We start from the raw sequence: 21,551 nt of genomic DNA on the forward strand, positions 1-21,551 counted from the left end.
TACTAAGTATGCGCGACTGTATCAATGTAATCAGGATATCTACGTAACCACAACCAAACATTTAAAGAGTGGTGCCTCGTAGTCGGATGTGACCTAAGCCAAATTGTTCACAGTCGCGTTGAGCTATTCAGCATATTTTTTATGTATAGGCTTAGTTGTCCACTTGATTATGATAAATTAGGTGATGTTGTATTGTGCCCGTCTTAGAACTTAAATACTTATTTGGTATTCCAGGAAGTTCACACGTAAGCACGCACCAGCACATGCACAAGGACAGGGTGGAAAGCTGGTACTGTGTTATGAAGATGACCAGAAGCTCCCATACGTTTTTGTCCGGGTTGTCCAGATCTGGCGCCTGCGTAGACAATTTGAGATCGTTTGTAGTGTGGCTACAGGACGAAGGCAAGCTTCTTTTGTCAACCGTACACAGTGTGACCTCCTTTACGTGGGGACGGTGCACGCAGAAACGACAACGGCCGCCCCGAGACGCTGAAGAAAGTGCAGAAAGGCAGGCAAGTCCGAATTGCCTCGGCACAGAAGAACTTGTCGACGCAGGGCAGCTATATGCTCTGAAATGTAAGACGTCCGAAGAAGACACTTTCCTCTCACTGCAGTGCACGGCCTCAGAGCATGGTCATCGTCACAAATCGCTCCGCTCTTGCAATCATGCAGTCTAGGCTGGATTGTATGTAGATGGCGCCATGACCCAGAACTATTTAACTTCTCGCACTCTAATAAGAGCAATTATAACGCAAGCGACCACAGAGCTCGGCCACGGCAATCTGTACGAAAGTCTCCAAGCGACGCTACAACTATGTGCCAGTTGCTTGTTGCAAGCTCCGGCTCTAGGTGCCGGCCACTCTTTGGACTTCCGCAAGCATCATATTACTGTAAAAACTTTTCACCCTTAAGGGTGCTAACAGGCGTGCGTCGTGGTTATACGCTTCATTGCATCTATTTGGCAACCATACACATATACTCATGACACACCATAATAAGGGTGCGTGCGAGAAAGGAAAGAAGAAAACGAAGGTAAACACCCGTTAGAGTGTTGAACGAGTGTTTTAAAATCTGCTCTGTGTTGCACCCCCTTAAGCACCTCATACATACACTCCATACGCAATATGTTTATGTGCACCCTATAAAAGTTCACCGACGATTACGATCCCCTAACGCGAAATTTGAGCGCAGCTCTACACATGTATTCATTTCGCGATATATTGGCTGGCGTGGACAATTCTGTCTCGTGCGGCACATTACAAACGGAGCGAAGTGTGGTGCAACTGCCTCGCTAATCGGGAGATCGCGAGAGGCAGCGCGTGGTTGACTCGTGGACGCGATTCACAGCAGCCGCCGCAGACAGACGACCGCTCATGCAGCGCTTTGTTTCCATACAGACGACGCGCGCTACTCTGGCGCCATCTCGTAGCCATCGTCGCTGCAAAGCCCGTCTTTCGCGGCCCTACTCCTTAATTCTCACACTTTCGCCATACCATCCTCCTCCGCTTTCCTCCTCGCGCTCGCTTCGCTAGCACTGTCTTTCATCTCCCGCTACGCTCAACGTTCGCTTCCATCCTTCGCTGAGTTCGTTCACTCGGTTACGAGGGACAACGCCGACGCTCACGGCAGGAACGGGCGCCTAAATGCTGCGCTCTAAAAGGGGTGTTCTTACATTGATATGCGTGTTCGCTTATGTTGAAATCTGTCTTTGCAGCTATAAGGCAGTTAAGGGCCACTTTCAAGCGTGACTACGTATTCCATCATTTGTGCGATACAAGATTTCTTTTTAAGTGAAGCGGGCTTGTTGATATAAAAACAACTAGTTTCTACGATACATATCGATCACACCACAGGATATTTTTGCATGTCACTATAGATTTAAAACGCAGGCAGGCTTTTCCTTTTCTGTTCTTTAACAGTTTTTTAAAGTTTACAGGCTGCATGCTTTACTACTCCGACATAACAAAGAATCATGAATCACAATTTTAGGCATTCGGTTGCGTTCCTGGCCACTTACGACCGACCCCTAGCACCATCAAAAGCTGCGGCTTAGTGGACAGAGTGCCTAAATTCCACGTGAAGTTCCTGGGTTCGTGCATTTCTTGTTTATATGAATGGATTATTTGACCTTTGATAGGCATACGTAGTAAAGTTTAAAAAATGCGTGGAAAGTACGGCGCGCTAGTGCGTTTTGTTCCTATAGTTGAACAAAACACCATTCCTAAAGGGTATAATTAACCACAATACCCATTTTTTCGGTGTTAGTCTGCCACCATAAGGATGTGGTCAGCCATTGGAGAAACCAAATGCACACTTAAATGTAGAAAAAAATTAACCGATGATTACGATACTCCCTAATGCGAAATTTGAGCGCAGCGTTATACGTGTTTTCATTTCGCGATATATTGGCTGGCGTGGACAATCTGTCTCGTGCGGCACGTTGCAAACGGAGCGAAGTGTGGCGCCACTACCTCGCTAATCTGGAAATCGCGGGAGCCAGCGCGTGGGTGACACGTGGGCGCGATTCACAGCACCACAGAAAGACCTCCCAGACGGCGCGCGCTACTCAGGCGCCATCTCGTAGCCATCGTCACTTTTCTTCTCACGCTTTCGCCATACCCTCCTCCACTTCCCGCCGCATGGTTCCGCTGCATCCTATTCCTTCTTCGCTGCGTTCGTTTGCTCGGTTACGAGTGACAAGGCCGACGAGCTCGCCGCAGGACGGGCGCCTAAGAGCTGCGATGTACTGTGTATTCGCCACGGCCGTTATTGTTTCTTGTGTTCAAAGACAATTCCTGAACAAAATGATGGCAAAACACATGGCGAGTGGGATGAAACAAGGGAAAACGTTTCACGGTTTTAACCGACTCATTGTAATGCCACTATCTTGGCCACTAGGGATGCCGCAGTGGCGAGCCCTGCTGGTTCGTTAAACTGGCGTTCTCCAACGTGCGCTAAAAATAACGGCACCATAACCCGGTCCGTATGCGGCCGGTATTCGAACCCGCTAGGATGTGCAGCAGCGGGAATCGCACGGCAAAAACTCGCACCGGTCGTTATAGCGCACGCCATAATTTTTCCAGTTTCCCTTATCCTCTGAGGGCACGCCGCAATTAAGTGCCGCCCTGTGGCGACCCATATACCTGCGCTCTGCGCCTCGGCAAGCTCATCATGTCGGCCAGCCGAGGTTCCTCTTCCTGACGGTGCAGCATTTGCAGCGGCCGCTCCCTGATGAGCTTGCTGATGCGCACGATGACCTTGGGAGGCACGCGGTTCCAGCGCATGATGAGCGACACCGCCTGCGCTGCCTCGCGCACGCGCAGGGTCGTGATCAGCCAGCGCGGGGATTCCGGAAGAAGCCTGCAACGGTTGCCACCATGAGCGCACACCGCGTCAGTCAGTCGTCCATCAGAAAGTCAATGAAGAAGCAATCGCAACTACACACGCATGCCCACACAGGCACGTACACACGCATGCACTTTAAGGAACATTTGGACCAAAAGCCCAAGTATCGCTGGAACTCCAGGCCAGTGCATGGATGAGTAGCAAATATGAATGCGCGCATTTCAGAAATACTTCAAACTCACGAATGAGTAGTACTATTTGGTAATCGATCCGTATTCCGAAAATTTTACGTTCGATATGTCTGATTATTTCTTATACAGAATAATATAGAAATAATCAACTATCTTGAAATATTTCTTTGTCTATTCTTGCGTGGAGGTTTAAGGAAAATTGAAGGCCTGAGGCGCACAGCAAATAAATGCATCGCCTTACAAAATGCAGTGTCAGGCCCATCCGTTGATGTGCGTCGTCCTGTAAACACAACACACTACGCGAAGTTTGTTTCACTGCCGTGAATGTCAGGATTAATTCGGACAAAAAAAATTAAAGAAAAGGCCAATAGTCTTTGTATAAGTGAAATACTTCACATTACTTACCCTGAAAATGTGCTCAGGATCCCGCTCCATTGAATTGAGAAATATTGTTTTGCATCATACTGTAGCGTAGATGTAGTAGCAAATTCTTCCGCGCCGTAAAGATGATGCGAGCACACAGAAGTTCCGTAGACATTCTTTCTGATTCGGTTTATTTGGTGTTTAGTTACTCATGTAACTAAACACCATGCGCATTAGTGAATTACCGATTTAAGAGCAGCGCTTGCTGCGACCTGGTCTCCTGGTGCGTCTGGCGCGAACTTTCTCGGGGAGCCCTCGGGAAGGGTCTCCCCAACCCGCGAGAGCGCGAGCCAAAAGACCAATCACAATCCTTGCAGACCAGAACCCATGAGGCCAAGGCACTAGGACGAGAGTTGTCCGCTCAAAGAGTTACGACCCAAAATAAAGTAAAAGCTTAATAAAGTAAAAGCTTACACAAAACTACCAAAACGGCTGCAGGCTTCCGACGAATTATGGTGATGAATTATGGGTGTCAAGAAAGCAAACACACACAAGAGATAAATTGAGGAGGCGGCCGCGAAACGTTCGCCGAGCAGTTTGTGGAAAACATGGGACGGGCTTCGGGGATCAGCGACACACAGGTGCGCCCATTGCCTCCCAGGTTCACCGAACGACGACTCCAGAGAAGGTAGGGGGGAAATAAAAAGGAAAGGAACCCAGCCAACTATGTGACACTTCCATTATTACTTTAGGGTATGTTGCATTTGTTAAGGAGCCCCTCGCCAGGTTTAGGCCTTGCAGAGAGACAAGCGCGGTGCGTAGATCACACGCTGCCGATCCTGTCTGCAAAGTATCCAAGCGATGCACCGCGCGAAAACAGCTGAAATTTCAAACAAAAGCCCTCGCTATCATGGAAGCCCCCATTCTAGCCAGGGAGAAGACGAAGTAGAAGAAGAAAAGTTTGTTGCACGAAGACTTTTAGTCAGACTCCCCATTATCAATATCCACAGAATTTATGCATCTAATTATTCTTGTAACGGGCAGTGGTGTTCTATCCGACGATTCCAAGTGTCATTTACAAAGCTGTGTTGCGGTATCCCACCGCTTAATATTTACTTGCACAGATCTGTTCTGGAGTTATCCCCTTCATGCTACCTCAGCAATGAACCGGAATCAATTGATCGCTTTTAAGTGCAAATCACTTCTTTGCCTAGTCGGAGCCAAAGTCAGAGGAAGATCCCGCTCAAGGACGCGATGACATTTTGATGACGCTTTGTCTCCGAAAAATATGCGCTGATCTCGGAATAGATATAGCGAAAATTAAGGCATGTGATGCACGCGAGTTCTCCAGCGGCCATCGTCATCTTCATCGGCCGCCTTTTTATTTATGGCGCGCTCAGGTGCATGGGCATGCGCGTGTGCCTCGTTCCTCGTGCTGCGAGGTTAGAAAAATAGAAGAAGAATAAAATATAGCTTCTTCTGCTCCTGCCATCGGCCTGAACGGTTCCTTGTTCTTTCGTTCGCCGACTCACGCATTGTTGTAGCGGACCTAACCCTATAAGTTCCTCCAACACCAGCATGCCGACGTTGTCATGATGTCATCATTCCGTCATCGTCAATTCACGACATTGCGATTATTCTTTCGTCGTCATGTCATCATCCTTCCACAGTTTTTACTCTGTTGTTGTCATGGCGCTATCATATAGTCTTCGTCGTCAATCCATCGTCGTGGTTGCTCAGTGGCTATGGTGTCGGGCTGATGAGCACGAGGTCGCGGGATCGAATACCGGCCACGGCGGCCGCATTTCGATGGGGGCGAAACGTGAAAACACCCGTGCACGTAGATTAAGGTGCACGTTAAAGAACCCCAGGTGGTCCAAATTTCCGGAGTCCCCCACTACGGCGTGCCTCATAATCAGATCGTGGTTTTGCACATAAACCCCATAATTAATTTTTTAATTCAATCGTCAACATTGCGTCATCACAAAGTGTCGTCATGCCGTCGTGGTCGTTCTGTCGTCGTCATTTTGTCGTAGCGATTACACTGTCAACCGATGGTGGGCCTTTGTCGTCTCGTCGTGATTACACCTTCGTCATCCCTTTGTCGTCATCACCATTGTAATCATTTTAGTATTGTAACACCGGCATCAATCCAGCATCGGAATCACGTTGTCTTCAGGCCGCTATCACACCATCATCGGCACACTATCGTGGTCGTACCATCATCGTCGCCTAGTGTGGACCTTATTACACACTATTTATTTTATTTATTAACGGTTTATTTCATATTTCCGTTGACATGTTTCTTTTTCGTTCATTTATCATATTACCACCCGGTTCGTGGCCTATCCCCCACAGTGGGTTTGTGCAATTGTACAAGGAATTCATCATCCTGATCACCAGTTGTTCCCGTTTGTAGAGGCACGGCCGCTGGATAAAAAAAAAATCACAGCATATCCACGGGGTGAATGATGATGAGTGGGCGAAGCTCCGGAGGGAATCATCGGATCTCCCGCTTAAGGGGACGCTAGCACAAACGCGTTAGAAACGTGCAGTACTCTCTAGTAAGGGGGAGCGGCCACAGCGTCTTACGCAGCCATTTACACATGCCGGAACGTGCACCGCGTTTGCCGACGCCATCACATGACTGCTGAGAGTATAACCCCCGTATTCTCAGTATAACCCCCGTATTCATAAACGCTCCTCGACTTGAACTTGACTTGCCACCGTCTTGGGCAGCGCGTTCGAAACGCGTTAAAGGTAAGGCGGAGAGGCCACAGCGTCTTACACCAGCTTCTTACACGGGCCGTAACGCGCTAGCACAAACGCGTTAGAAACGCGCTAGAAACGCGGCCTTTCGTTAATGTTGGGTATTTATTGCCATCGTGGTGCCATAGCCTCCTCTATAGCCTCCTCTATAACTTTTGTGCCTGCGCGGTCGGTCCCTCACCGCCGTCCCCTGAACGCCTCGGCGTTCCCCTAGGGGCGCTCGCGTCCCATAATAGCTCACTCGGCGTTCGCTGCAACAGCAGGTGCACACTGCTACGCTGCGGTTTTCCCGCCGCGTGCAAAATTAGTTTACCGTGCTTGTTCTAAAACTCTGCTTGCCAGTTGATGTTCTTTCTAGTGTGGTGCGTGTCCCCAAAGTGCTTTGCTAACTGCAGCACTCCCTGAGACAGCCGTGCCTGTGTGCGCTTTCTTCCAACTTTTGGTCGACTCGGGTAATTTCTCTGTTAAATGTGTTACATCGTAAAGAAAATTCGCTTGTTTCAAGGCAACATGCCTAAAAGTGGTATTTTTGTTGTGTGCAGCACTACCGATAAAGAGAAAAGGCGGCTGTCCAAGCTCAGAAGTTTGGTTGCGCCCCGAATGCTGCACAATGCCGTACTGCTGCGTACCGCACTGCAAATCATGGAGCGGCCGGAAAGAAACCGGAGTATCATTCCACGAAATTCCCAGTGACCAAGAACTTCGCGAAAAGTGGCTTAAGGTAATCTCGAGAGACAACTGGACCCCAAATAGCACATCTTGTTATTCCACTGTTTGTAGCCGACACTTAATTCGTCCCGTCCGACTTTAAAGAAGGGTGCACGACACGAAGACTGAAGAAAGGCGTTGTGCCCAGCGTCTTCCAAGAGTATCCATCATATTTGCAGCCTCGAAAGCAAACCGAAAGAAGCGATGCAGCCCTCAGGAAGCGTACCACGACCCTCTAGGAGCATCTCGACAGGGGGAAGACGTTGCTCCCAACACCAGATGTTGCTGCACTAGCAATGGTTGGTGGATATATCGCACGAAAAATCCACGAAACCATTTCCTGTGATGAATGCTTCACTCTAGTAACGAAACCAAACACTTCTACGCCATCGGATGCCTTAATTAGGCACCAGGACAGAGGTGGACTCCTCTATCCGTCTGCTGAGCTTGTAATGGTTCTGCATTCGCTAAAGAAGTACCTGGAAGTTTTCCTCGCAAAAGCTAGAAAGATGAAGCAGCCACTAAAGGCTGCCGTTGACAACGCCGCGAAAGTACTTCAAAAACGTGAACAACTCAAGTGGTCAGCCCCAGGCCATCATGAAAAACTCTTGGACGTTGTGTTTATGAAGTTTCTCCGTCCACTTTTTGTGAACTTCGCGACGAGCGTGACTGACAAACACGACTTTGCGAAAGATTTCCACGCCAAACCGTTGTCTCGAAAAGTGCTCAAGCTATGAGCGCGAAATCAAATATAAAAGTTCGCATTGCATTCCGCATACAGTGTTTGTGTTAATTTTATGTGTGCACCCTATTTAGCGTATACGCATAGTCTAATGCCATGAAGACGTTTCTAGACGATCACCAATGCAAGCGTGCACATAGGCCACGTCGTCTGCTGTTGTTGATGATGATGATGATGATGATTTATTGGCATCCCCTTTGAAACGGGGTGGCGACAAATAGTCACCTAGCCTGCTGTGGGATCGGGGCGGCTTCTAGCGGCAAGCACCGGAACTATGAGGGACGGACGGCGCCTGTGTATTCCGCGCCAACGCGCGGGTGGTGCGTGTGTCTATGTGCGCTTCGTGGCGTAGTGGGCTAACGCCGCGCGCTCGGAAGCGAGGGGTCCCTGGTTCGATTCCGCGCTACGGACACAACTTCGGAATTTTTTTTCTCATTTTTCTCAGACTGGTTACACACTACTACTACGACGACGGGGACGGAACGGGTGCCGCTATAAGGAGCTTCGCTCTTAAATGGTGCGGCCTGCCGCGTGCATCGAAAACAGAGCATGTGATCCGCCGCGGCGCCACACGCCGGGTTCTGTTGTCTGGCATCGGCATAGCAAATGCGTCAGGAACGCAGTTGGAACGCCGGCGCGCGTGCAAGCCGAAGCGTTCCACCCCCCCCCCCCCCCCCCTTAGCTAGCGCCGTTCGGCACAGCCAAGCGGCCGACAATACAACTACGGCCGTCACGTTCGCTCCCATAGCAACGCGCCCGACGCGGCAGGCCGCACCTTCTTTTTTTTATCCAGCGGCCGTGGTAGAGGTGGCGCTCAATGGTGGCGGAATGGCGACGGGTATGCCCTTATATGGCAGACGTGGCGTACTAGGACAAGCCACAGAGTCTGTCGCAGGTCTTCAGGTGGTGCGGCCCAGCTGTCCCGGGCGTAAGGCATGGACGGGGATGTTCGCGCGTGTGATAATGCGGGATGACGAGAGAGCACCTGGAGATTCCCAGCACGCAGTGTGGGCCGCATTAGGATGCTGCCCACAGACCTGACAAATGGGGCGGCCTGGTTCAGGCTCAGTGTGATGAATGTCAAGGTAACAGGCACAAATACATCTGCGTAAGACACATTGCCTGCAACGTCACTGACTGCAGCACGTGACTTCGGTAAATCATTCAATGGGATACGCGCAATGCCGCTCCCTGGAAGTTCGCCGCTCCTAGCGCCGCGCAGCAAGGAAGGAAGAGAAGAAAAAGGAAGACGGGGAGTCGGGGCGTGAAATCATCTAGGTTGCGTTGTTATAACAGGGCAGATCAAGATAAGAGCCAGATTGAGGCAACTGGTCAATGAGCTCCGAGAATCCGAGAAGTCGGTCCCCCTGACCCACCCTCAGTCGAAGGAATCCTATGTCATGTTGCACCTCGCTGGGCCCTCTCGAGACTCACGGTTGATCGGGCTCTGGCGCGGATTAGTTCCAGATCCCGACGGTGGGCCAGCGCGTTTACTCAACTGTATAGGTGACTCTGGTTCTCAAATGGGGTGGAGTTGCTAGTAACATCCAGAATTACCGACCCATCACCGTCACCAGCGTGCTGTTCCGCCTGTTTGCGTGTGTAATCAAGGAGTGGCTCAGAGCCTGGGTTAAAGCAAAGGGGCTGTTGATGGAGCTTCAAGATTGTTGGCACTAAGACTCTGACTATTTCTGTGTCCTTGCAATACTTTCTGTACGCGTCAAAATTGAAGTGATCACTGCTAAACTCAAACTTCGGGTTCCATCTGCGGTTTAGTACAAGTAGTGCCAACGAGAACCACCGCCTACCTGGTGAGGCGTTCGCAGACGACCTGGTGGTAATGGCAGAGAACACCCAGAACTTTCAGTCCCTCCTCGACATCTGCCAGGTGGAAATCTGTGACTGTATTTCAATACAAGGAAGTCGGCGGTTGTTCGGCGAGCTGGAGAGAGTGCCGATACAGCTGCTCTGACTCTGGGGGGAGAACCACTGGCATCACGTAATGATTAAAGATACCTCGGGGTCACCCTCTGCGCCGAGGCACCAAAGTACAGCCTCCGCGGGACCGCACTTCAACAGGCGGCTCTTCGATCTCAGCGCATTTTTCTCCGACGTGTTATGTGGCGCTGTAACCGCTTCCTGATGATCCGCGATCTATGGAAGCTAGTCCACGTATCAGTCCTCACATTTACAAACGCAGTTACCTGCCTGTCGCCAATAACACGAGAGTGGCTGGAGCGTCAGCAGTGGGAAGTCGGGCGCGCTGCTTTTAGATGCCATGGCCAGGTCGGTAACGAGACCGTGCAGGCCTGGTGATCGGGGATGGTCGAGCTTCGAAGCCCGGAAAGCTTCAAGCAATGGAGATCACCTACCCCACCCGTCTCCTCTTCCTGCAACGCACGCGGTACGCACGCCGCGTTTTCGAGTATATCTCGGCGACCTGCGTGACAGCGCCTCCTCCATAAGGAGGTGGCGCTGTTACGCGGTTCTCATGCACAGCGCCTCCTCTATAAGTAGGCGCTGTGTATGAGAACCGACTGGACACGCCGAGTGTATCAGCATGAACAGAAGTATACGGCTTCTTCGCAGAAGAAATCACAGCTGACACTGCAACGAAAGGGTCGGTCGAGGTCCGCCGACGAGTTAAGGAAGCGGAAAACACCCTCTGGAGCAAGGGCACGGAGTCCAAGTCCACCCTCGCATGATACCTAATGAACAAGCAGCTCATCAGTGCAGTATGCCTCTACGACAATAACATTGGCAGCAGCCTCCTGTTCGAGGCGAGGGGCACTCCGTACTCTAACGGAGACCGAGACGCGAGGGCATTTCGTCCTCCGCGCCCCGGGTCCCCGAACTGCTCCGGAGGAGGGCTCGGCGCTCCCACAGGTGCTCTGTTTGTACGCGCTCGAGGACAATAGGAAAACATATGATAACCACGGGGGTAAACGGACGCCACATGGAGGAGAATTACGCTGTAGCGGTCGCCAAAAGAGCGGCTATCCGAGCGGTGGACCACTGTGCAAAGTGCCCGTTCCTTCTCCTTTTGCTCCTTTTCCCTCTTTTGACCAGGAAATATTCGCTTGTGTCCACCCGTTGTAAATGGGCTGGTCACCACTACGTCATCATAAGGCAGAGAAGAAAATTGCCTCGCGGACGCAAGTCGAGGCAGGCGGAGAGGGGGAGGGGGGGAGGGCGGTCTGTTGGCAGTGAAGTTCGCCTTTTGGGGACATGGCAACACGACATGTCAATTTCTTCCATTTCTTGTAATAAGAAACAAATTTGAACAATTATGTTGGTAAAACGCTCCCTAGACGGTTCCTTACAACTTACAGTGTATGAAAGTTGCAGCAAGAGATTTACATCAAGTGATTCCAGCAAGGAATTTATTGCGAGTTGCAAATATGCGTCGTTGCAGCGTAATGGGTCAAAAACACACTACTATATGCCCAACAGAACATCCTCCTCAACTACGCATAACCCGCGAATATGGCGCATATAAAGTGTCCAAATGGTTGACCGTGAACGTGCGCGAGCGCGCACTGGATTGGATTAGCTCGTGACCCTTTAGCACATTTAGCTTTAGGAATTGCAGGAAATATGCGACGGCGCACTTCGCATAGCGTGGAGGCGACCGCCACCTGACCTTCGCCACAACTTCTCTTCGCATCCGATGTTGGGATATTGCGCGGCGCTGCTGGTCCTGCATGGAGCATCTTTGGAGCAGTTTCTCTCATTTGCAGAGCGGATGTAGCAGCTTTAACGAAATGTAGCAAGTTGGAGCAATGGTAGCGCCATTCCCACCACTACAAGAGGCTAAGGACGCACGCAAAGTGTGATCCTGCGCACGCCGGCCAGTGATCCAGAGAAAGGCGCCGTTCATCACGCGGGAAAGCGTCTCGTGCTCACCAGAATCCGCAGAGCAGCACCGAGGTGGGCAGCATGACGAGCAGTTGCGACGTGCGCCAGTTGTGCTCCAGGGTCACGATGACGCTGGCCGCGACGGCGCCGCCCACATAGCCGTACAGCGCGCAGGTGCCGTACAGGGCTCGCCGCGGCAGGGTCGTCATCTCCACCACTGCGCGGAGACAGTTGTCGCGCCTCCGAGTATACCTTCGAGAATTCGACGCCTCAGCAGGCACAGGCCGAACACAAAGCGAGAAACACAACTGCAACCAACCAAGAATGGTTATACAGGACAACAAGCAAATAACTGAATAGAAAATTACCACCAGGCCACGTCCACATGCTTCACGGGACATGTTAGGGGTGTGCGAACAGTGATCGTTGAGACCGAATCGAATACGAATCGAATAGTGCCTGAAGTGAATCGAATCGAATCTAATATCAAATACCTTTCAAATAGTTTTCGAATAATGAGCAGCCGTTATCACAATTAATATAAAAGGATGTTCACATCCCAGTATTCTTAAAGTTGGCACGCTTATATCATTACATAGTACGTTAGGAAGCGTTTTTTATTAAAATCAGAGAAGGGGCATTGGAAGCAAACAAGCAGTTTCTCCGCATGCACGAGGTTCTTCATAGAGTGCGAATTCAAGACTGGCTGAAAGACATATGCGCTCTTTGGAAATGCTTCAGCTCTCCTAATTTGAGTGTTCATATAGTTTAGCGAATGTTTAAAGATTATGTGGACAAATATGCCTTCTAAGACAGATCGATTGAATGCGGTGGTATTACAGAGCACAGCTATCTCTACCAGTTCTGCGGTCGCTACATGTGACTGCCTGCTGGTAGCCGCCGTGTTTTCGACCCCCCGGTCGTAAGTGCCACACCTTGGGAGCACCAGTTTTGGGAATTGAAACACCACTTCTGCCCGAAATAGACGTTCCAGATTTACGCAGAACAGTTTACCCTCTTTGCAGAACATTAACCGCACATAATAGTGTTATAGGCACTACGTCGACAGCGGATAAATTGAAGTTGACGATATGTGACGACCGAAGTAGAAATTCTCTATGCACTCTTGGCGACGCACTAGCTTTCCATAACCACTAAGCTTTGCACGAGAGTAAACAAATTTTGCACGCGCTGAGCTGTGCTCCCTGAAGAATTGCATAAAATATCGCCTTTTCACACTCTCTATCAACAGCCGACGTCCGACAGCTAACCGACAGTTTTGACTCTCCTCTTCCTGCTCCCCTAGTTGCGTCTCACTCTCTTGCACTGCCTATTTCTAAACAGCGTATAACCTATTTATGAGAGCCAAAATTTCTGCTGTCTGCTATGTTGATGCCCTGGAACGGTACTGAAAACGATCTTATCGCCTCTAATTGAACTTTCGAGCGTGTTGAACCCGCCCGCGCGCTCTTCTTCCCTTGAGCACTATCGGGCGCATTGACTATAGGGCATATTGTAATTGATCCTTCCATACAGTCGAAAAAGTTCCGCTTCCGATATCGGTCGCAATCAATCAGCTGCGTATCGTGCAGCAATATCATCCTCTATATACTTTTGAGCTTGGCAGCATTAAAAGCTCGAAAGTGGATTTGCGGTGTCCGTCTGTCCTCCCCATTGCGCTGTCTTCGTAGTCAGGCCACCTCCTCAGTTTCACCCTCACCACATGCGGCTAAACTTCGCCCACCGTCGCGCCTGGAAATCAACACATGTCCCTGCGGCAGTGTGAGGTTGGGAGTAAGACGCACTAACAACTGAGCTGCCGCCCAATATCCGCACTTGGCAATTCATGCGGAATCCTGTTTGTGAAGGTCTCCGTGCATCTCGGAGGCCGCAGAATGGTACAGTGCATGTAGCGGACGGCGTTTGTATTTCTCTTTGGATGATTATTGAGGAGCAAGATGGTGCCTGCAGTGTATAGAGGCAGAAGAATGGCTCTAGTCTGCTTACTTTTTTACTTATTGAGCAGTTATAACAATGAACAATAAAAGGAGAAAAATAATAAACATATGCAATATGTTCATGCATTAAGCACAAACTGCAAAAAAAAAAAAAACACGTAATCTATATTTGATATTTGTTAGCGGAATGTCATCTGTGTTCTTCCCGAATTCCTGGATGCTCAGAAATTAGCCTAGGCAGTTTCCGACAGTTCATTAAATAAGTGCGTCACTGTGAAATAACTCGAGATACTGTTACGTAGGAAGACGCAGACGAGAAGCTATATACAGGAAAATACGCCGCACTTGGCCAAGAGGCAACAACCCCCGCTAGCCTTTAATCGCCGTCTTCGTTTTCGCACTGCTCACCTCTACTTCATCATAAATGCTGGTCCGTAGCAATATTCTGGATAACAACAGATGTCTGACACGCGTTTAGCCGTGACGTCATGCACGAAGGCAAGAAGGTCATGGAAATCTATGCCATTTGTCTATATTGTCACGTAGTAGTGACGGTGAAGAAAACAGTCGCTAAACTGTGAATGACGAAACGGACTTTTTATTGGGCGAACCTGTGCCCACAAAAGCAAGTTGCACTCGAAAGAGAAAGATAGCGGCGAACACAGTCGGCGATCGTCGAAATCTGATGAGCGGTGAAACGCGCCGGTTTTTATACATGAGTCATCGAAGGAGCCAGAGTATATCCCTGGTGCCCGCGTGTCTTCCAGAAAGTACTAGACAATTCGCGTCACTCACGCAATCAGATTACATAAGCGTCGGTGACAACAGACAACGGATAGAAGCATCGATAACGTTCGAGAAACTTCCGATACATGCAGGCGCGTCCTGCGCCGAGCGATAACGTTTAGCATTTGTTAGCCGGTGAAAAATAAACAAGTACACGTCTCAATTTGGTTTTTATTATTATTATTATTATGCCGCTACGAGTCGCTGTCTTAGGTGGAAATGTATGAGCTGTCTGAAAAGGTAAACGCAAGCGTACATTGCCTGAGCTACAGCCAAACTCCACCATCTCGTCTTACTCGACATAAAAATTACTGGTATGAGTCATGACCCCGCGCAAATTATGACTCCAACTCTGCATTTCTGTCTTCTAAGTATAATCAATAAGTTGAAAATAACAATAGAGAATTCAAATTTATTGCTAACCATTGCGATAGAAAAAGTTATGTGCTGACTATGCTGCAGTTTGAGAATATCTAGATGGTTCTTGAATTATAATACGTAATACAGTTTTGGCTATTGTCTATTTTGCGGAAGACCAGATATGCGACCTTTTTTTCTGCAACGTTGCTTTCTGTTGCCTGTGTTTCTTGTTGTTTGTTATTAAAGTAATTGGTCTAGTCAAGCTGCCGTGTAAGCAGCTTCCTCCTTCTCTCACAATTTTCCATGTTTCATAGCAGCTGAACACTGCAAACTGTATGCGGAGTAACGTTCGTTCGTATAGGTTTCAGAAAATACTCACTGCATCAGAATTCTTCCTAACAAGTAAATGTTTCCAGTTACACTTTTTCTATAAAAAGAATAAACAAGCTAAAAAAGCGCCATTGGGTGGCAGCTATTTGTGTGTGAGTGCTGCAGTTGTGAAGGATCACGCAGAACTGCCACATTTTTTTTTTAATACTGAGTGTTCATGCAGAAAACAAATGCTGCCGCTTTAATAATGAATCTGACGAGGTGCTCGCACACTCACGCTATTTCAACGTGTATCATGGCGTTTCACGGAAAATTCTCGACAAAAAAAAAGAAAGAAAGAAAAGTCACGAGCCATTCCACTCTATGAAGGTGGATGACCAGCGAAGCAGCTTAGCACATAGGCGCGTTGCTCCTCGGGAGTCCGGACTATATGCGGCCTTCCCATTACGACGACGACAGAAGAGACGGGAAATTTAAGATGGAGAACAGCAACTTGTCTATCTCGTTTTTTTATATACATTCGCGTGGACGACGGAACCGCCGCCCCGAGAAGCCAGAGGAAGCTAGACACGCGCGTGACGTTTCGACGGCACCGCCACCACGGGAGAGCGGGAGGAAAGGAAACTAGAAACGCAAACGCTTGGAACGCCGACAAAGAGAAGGCGGTGCGAACGTAGACATGGCCGACGCGGGTCGCACAGCGGCAAATCTTTGAGAAACCTTTATTATCCACCTGGGAGTCTACTGATCTTGAAAATGGTGCCTATTGATAACTAATCTACTTAAAATGTATATCCGAGGGACGCCGACAAGCCAGCTGTGGAAGAAGACGACGACTAATGCGTGAGCAGAGGCACGAGTGCGTTCGCGAGGGTCCTGAGGTTTTACTTACGCACATAAAAAATCCACGGAACCCTAGCCATAAACAGCTTCACTGTAAAAAAAAAGAAAAAGAAATACGTCCCAGTCATTGCTTTACTTATGTCTTCCCAATCTCCGCTTTTAACGTTAAGGGCCCCGTGTCGCAGAAAATCCGGCGTCGGTGTCGCTGTCAGCATGGGCGCGCCGGCGTCGGTGGCAGAGAAAATCATCCCAAACCACCCCGACCTCCGCGTGGCGCAAGGCGTTAGTGAACAAAATTGAATTTCTCAAAGTAAAATCCGTCAGAAAAATCGTAAAGTACGACTTACGCGATTCTGACGCGATTTGAATAAAACCCTGTTACGAGGAAACTCAAACAGAAACCCCTTTTCCAACATTTCTACCATACCAACAGCGGCGCGCCCGGGTCGGTTACTTGTAAAAACACCATCCAGATGGCGCTCGCCTCCTCGGCAGCATTAGGGAGCCTACATGCAACGCTGTTTTAGCGTTGCATGTAGGCTTCCTACGGCAGTGTAAAATGGCAGCGGCGCGCAGAGGCGAAGGTGGAGAAAAAAGAAAGCTGCAGTTGCCAGGCAGCCTGACAAGCATTTAGGGATCTTTGAATGCTATCGCGTTTCACTCTTAAAGGCGACGCTTAAGCGTCCTCCAATTTTTTCTTCCAAGTTTGAGCTATACACAATCAATCGGAGTTGGTTTACCAGTCCACGTTATCTTTCCGAACGTTATACGTCTCCAAAACATTAGCGTTGGCCGAATTCCACGCAATGCCTACAAGAAAGAAAGAAAAGCGAGAAAAAGCATGCCTTCTTGCACTGCCGCCTTTTCAAATATGTACCAACACGGCCAATTCGCCGCATTAATAAAAAAAAGCGAGCGGTTGCTGCGACAGTCAACGTTTAAATATCCTACTCACACATGACGTAGTTTGTGTAAGCGAGCGCCACCACCGAAGCAGCCAAGATGAAGCGGAAGGCGACGAACAGGGCCACGTTCTCGACGGTGTACAATGAGAAGCCGGCCACCTCGAGCACCACAGCGCAGAAACACACTACCGGCTTCCGGCCCACCCTGCAAGCTCACATATACACAACTCAGCGTCATAATCAACTCATAAGTTAACTGAGAAGTACGTTTTGTTTCCAAAAATATTGCATCGAAATTGAGCATTGGTAATCATGACATGTTCCAAATGCAATACAGATTGTATACCGGGTGTTTCAGCGAACAATTTCAAAATTTTTAAAGGTTGCCTGTGGCAGATACCACAATTATAGTTCATGTGCTGGTCTACTCGAAGAGGCTGACATTACTTGCACGCAAAAAATTGATAGGCATATTCGACTAATTAAAAAATTAGCTAATTGAGTTTTAAACTAATTACCTTAGGCCCATATTGCAATTTACAAATTCTAGCCGTGAAGTTCGCAAGGCGGATCCACTTGGAACAAATTATCAGGACGACACCATTTTCGGGATATCAATTCCCGAACTTTGCGAAGAAATGCATTGGCACTCCAGCTACTTCTGTGTTTCAATGCATAAAAAGATGTTTTGTTAATAAACTAACTGGAACGCCAATGCATTTCTCCGGAATGTTCCGCGTCGTACCTCTGTCTCTGGTCCCTTTTCGTGCGCTAAGAAGTAAACATTCTCAAGGACTGCATGACTTCAAACAAGTTAAGAGTCATTCTCAAATGGGTGCCTGGCCATAAGGGAATCGAGAGAAATGCCAAAGCGAACGCGCTATCCCATGAATACAATTACTCGGGTCCCCGATCCAATGGCCAACCATTCATGACCCATACGCAGAAAAGAGAGCTAGAATGAAAGAAGCATTTTCAGAAACTACGAGACAACGACACCACCCTATACCAAGTCCATTCCGAATACTAACCACACGTCAAGCGGCAATCACAAGGAAACCCCAAACAGGTACACCCCTCCAAGAAAACTACAAAATCTAATTTCACAGACTACAAAGAACACTCAAGTGCTCAAAATGCGGAGCCCAGTAGCATACACACGTTTGGGGAATGCCCAGCCACGCAACTCATAAAGAGAATGTATAAACACAAGATACCCCCCCCCCCCCCCCTCCAGCCAAACTCCTGGGAACAATGGATCGGTCCTCGATGGGCGTTCGGACACAAAGCTCTGGAAATCCTCGGAGGAATTCATCCTGGAAATTCTTAAAGAAGAGTAAGGACTCAAGGCCCGGACATTTGCGACGTGAATTATCTCTCTCTTTCTCTCTCTCTCTCCAGAAACGCCATAGCAGATGCCGTCATCACGAGGGCCTGTTCCTGTGGCTGCTGTGCACGCGAATGCGGCTTGCAGAACGGAATGTACCCGGGCTCACAGCCGTCACCACGTGTTCCTGCTCGAAGGAGCCCGCGAATGACTTATCGTACATGCGACCAGAAGTTGCAGTCGCAGGTGCTGCTTCTTGAATAGATATGCAGTCTTTATATATTGCATATCTGAATTCCGCATGCAGTACAGCACTCTATCGCATTCCGTGCAAGACGAACAGTATGCCTCGAGAAAATATCAATCGTCAAACGTCGCCACTCACCTGTCGGCAGACAGACCGGACACTGCGAGGCCGAAGAAAGAACCCAACACGAACGCGTTCTCGGCGGTGGTGTACAGCCACTCTCGGTCACAAGTCAAGTCCCACTACGGTAAATAACATTTTTTTGTTGTTGTTTTTTCCCAGCTGGTGAATATTTTAAAACGCGCCTTACACGCTGTTCATGCGCCGACATTCAGCGCCATAAGCGAACAAAACACCGTCCGCCGATTTTATCAGCACCAACGCCGACTATCAACTGAAAAGGCCCACAGTGACGCAAGAAAAGGTAGCACAAAGCCGTCAATCATGGACACGCGTGAACGCTCGCGAAAGATTATTGTTTCAGGCATAACCAGCCTTCTTTATGCAAGGTTTTCGAGGGCCGACTTACGCATGCGCTCTTACGACATACCACGCCTCGACCGTGAGGTGCACTTCATTTTATGTCCGAGTAGAAAAAAAAAATTCTTGTGATTTACGTGCCAAAACCACGCCGGCACGCCGTAGTGGGCGAGTCCGGAATAATTTGCATTTCGATTTCGCTGCCACCAAATGTGGCCGCCCCGAACGGGATCGAACCCATGGCCTCGAGATAAGCACCATAGCCACGACTAAGTAGAACTTTACTGCCAACAAATTTAGGAGCACATTTGCATGCCATCGCGACAGTGCAGCGAAAAGTTATTAGACGGTGTTCGGCGATAGCACCATCTTGCCTACCGATTCGCTGTCGCGATTGCAAGGGGTCCAGACTCTAACTTTGCAAACAGCAAAGTTCTACTCAGGCATATGAATTAAACAGTCTTCTTTATGGCTAATAGCCATAAGAAGCATTTAAAGATTTGGTGAAGCTTTGGTGTAGAAGCACTACCCCGATTTAGTGGTCTTAGCTTCTGAATTTTAACGGTTTTTGGATTTTAGCCAAAGCACTTTAGTGACTTTCGCCAGTAAAACCTTTTCTCAAGCGTGTCCAGTTTCCATATCTTGTTTGTTTCATGTTTAGCACGCGCTTGAACCTATATAGAGCATCTCGCGATGTACGCGAAAGTGACGTGCTGCATGGAAACAACCGGACAAAATAGGTGACTAGCTGAAATTAATAGAGCCACACATGTACGGTCTTCACCTCCTGTATGATGGTCACCGTGCCGTCGGATGCGTTGAAGGACCTGTGGCTGCAAGGGCGCGTCTCCCGCGTGTCGTTACCGTCGTCGACGTAGACCAGGCATTGACTAAGCGAACCGTCCTCTTGGCGAGGGATGTTGATGGCTTTCCACTGCTCGAGCGTCGCGTTAGTGGGCGCTTCCGACAGCCGGCACCAGTGGTCCACGAGCTCCGGCCTGAATGAACACACGGGCGGAGAGATCGGACTGTGCTACGGTCGACGCGGTGGTACTGCGCACGTTTATCTTATCGAAGTACACCCTTACCAACAGCATAATATGCGAATGAAACAAAGTTAATGCTTAAAGTACAGAAATAGAGTCTTGAGCACCACGTCATAAAACAATAATGTAAGAAAAATAAGATTTAGGCCTCTCAAACTTAAGCTGTATTTAGATCATCTGCGTGGCCACCTAAGTTTCCTTCCTCAGTAATTTTAACATCGACTGGACCGAACTCTGAGCTCGCCCTTCATTACGCAGAGGAAAAAAAATCGGAGTTTATAATATCCCCGACATCCAACCTGTGAAATAGTTTGTCACGGCTTCTATTCAACACAGAGACGTGTTTGTGAACGCGAGAGGCTTTTTGCTTATTTACAGTGTTTTGTAACAGTCAGTATCACATGATATAACGATAGGACGACTTCGTTTTCTAAATTCCCTATAGCGCATTCACGAGTATACCATGGAATGCAGAGCGAACCACTCGTGCTTCTCTTCGTCTCAACTTATGCTCCCTTTTTGAGCGATATTGTTTGCTCGCTGATGGAAGACCCCTCAATCTTTACGTGCCTGATGATCATGTACAGCAGCGTGTGCAGGCCGGATATGATCATGGCGAACGTTGAGTAGACCATCATGGTCCAGTGGAAGGGGCCCACGTGAGCCAAGATGTCGGACAGGTTGTCCCCCTGCCAGGACGGCTCTTCCGGGCTCTCGTGCCGACGCGCAGCTTCGGATCGCGGGCTCGACATCGCTCGCCCAGGCCGCGGACGCCAGACAGCCCTGCGTTATATATGAACGCTACACTGCTTTGGCATATCATTAGATGCTTCTGTTTCAAAAACGTTTCCGTTTCAAGATTAATTTTTCTTTTCTCCGCCCACCACAACTCTAAGCATGAGACAGGCAATATTTTTCGACAACACGGACGAACTGGCGCAGGACAGAATGAAGTATACAAGAAAAGGAAAATAAGGTTGCTCTCTAGTCCACTTCTGTTCACCCAATTTTCGTCTTTGAAGAAACAGGTGGCTGAAATCGCATACTCCACAGATTCAATGACGTGCTTGAAGTGTGCAGAAAATGACTGCGCCTTCTTTCTTTCATCAACCTTCAGGAATAATGCAACTGCCACTACGGTTCACTGGGCAGTGAAGCGAATAAACGACTGCGCGCCACATCAGCGGAAACCACCGACGGGAACGACGCACTTCCGACGTACCGAATTCGCATGGCGACGTGTCCGCTTCAGGGCGCATGATAACCGCTCTGTTATCACGGCCGAGGTTCGTA

General features: G+C 49.0%; 1 protein-coding gene across 1 annotated transcript; it reads right to left on the reverse strand.

Annotated features, from left to right (window-relative positions):
- Window positions 1-56: 56 nt before the first annotated feature.
- Window positions 57-21,010, reverse strand: LOC119445241 (solute carrier family 22 member 16-like). The gene is made up of 7 exons (XM_049664940.1): window positions 20,829-21,010; window positions 19,997-20,210; window positions 18,871-18,974; window positions 17,209-17,363; window positions 12,025-12,193; window positions 3,144-3,360; window positions 57-355 (listed from the first exon to the last, which is right to left on the reverse strand). Exons 1-7 carry the CDS (start codon window positions 21,008-21,010, stop codon window positions 152-154), a joined length of 1,245 nt encoding a protein of 414 aa, XP_049520897.1. The 3' UTR covers window positions 57-151.
- Window positions 21,011-21,551: the final 541 nt, after the last annotated feature.

This window comes from Dermacentor silvarum, chromosome 3 (assembly GCF_013339745.2).
Source record: "Dermacentor silvarum isolate Dsil-2018 chromosome 3, BIME_Dsil_1.4, whole genome shotgun sequence".
Lineage (NCBI taxonomy): Eukaryota > Metazoa > Arthropoda > Arachnida > Ixodida > Ixodidae > Dermacentor > Dermacentor silvarum.

Bases quoted from the DNA above. Each gene is read 5' to 3' on its own strand.
- LOC119445241 (XM_049664940.1), bottom strand. From the start codon at position 21,010: ATGTCGAGCCCGCGATCCGAAGCTGCGCGTCGGCACGAGAGCCCGGAA. The intron at 12,194-17,208 runs GTGAGTAGGATA...GTCTCCGCGCAG, and splicing joins TTACACAAACTACGTCATGT to TGGTGGAGATGACGACCCTG. The intron at 356-3,143 runs GTATATGGGTCG...TTGTCTACGCAG, and splicing joins TGCCGAGGCGCAGAGCGCAG to GCGCCAGATCTGGACAACCC.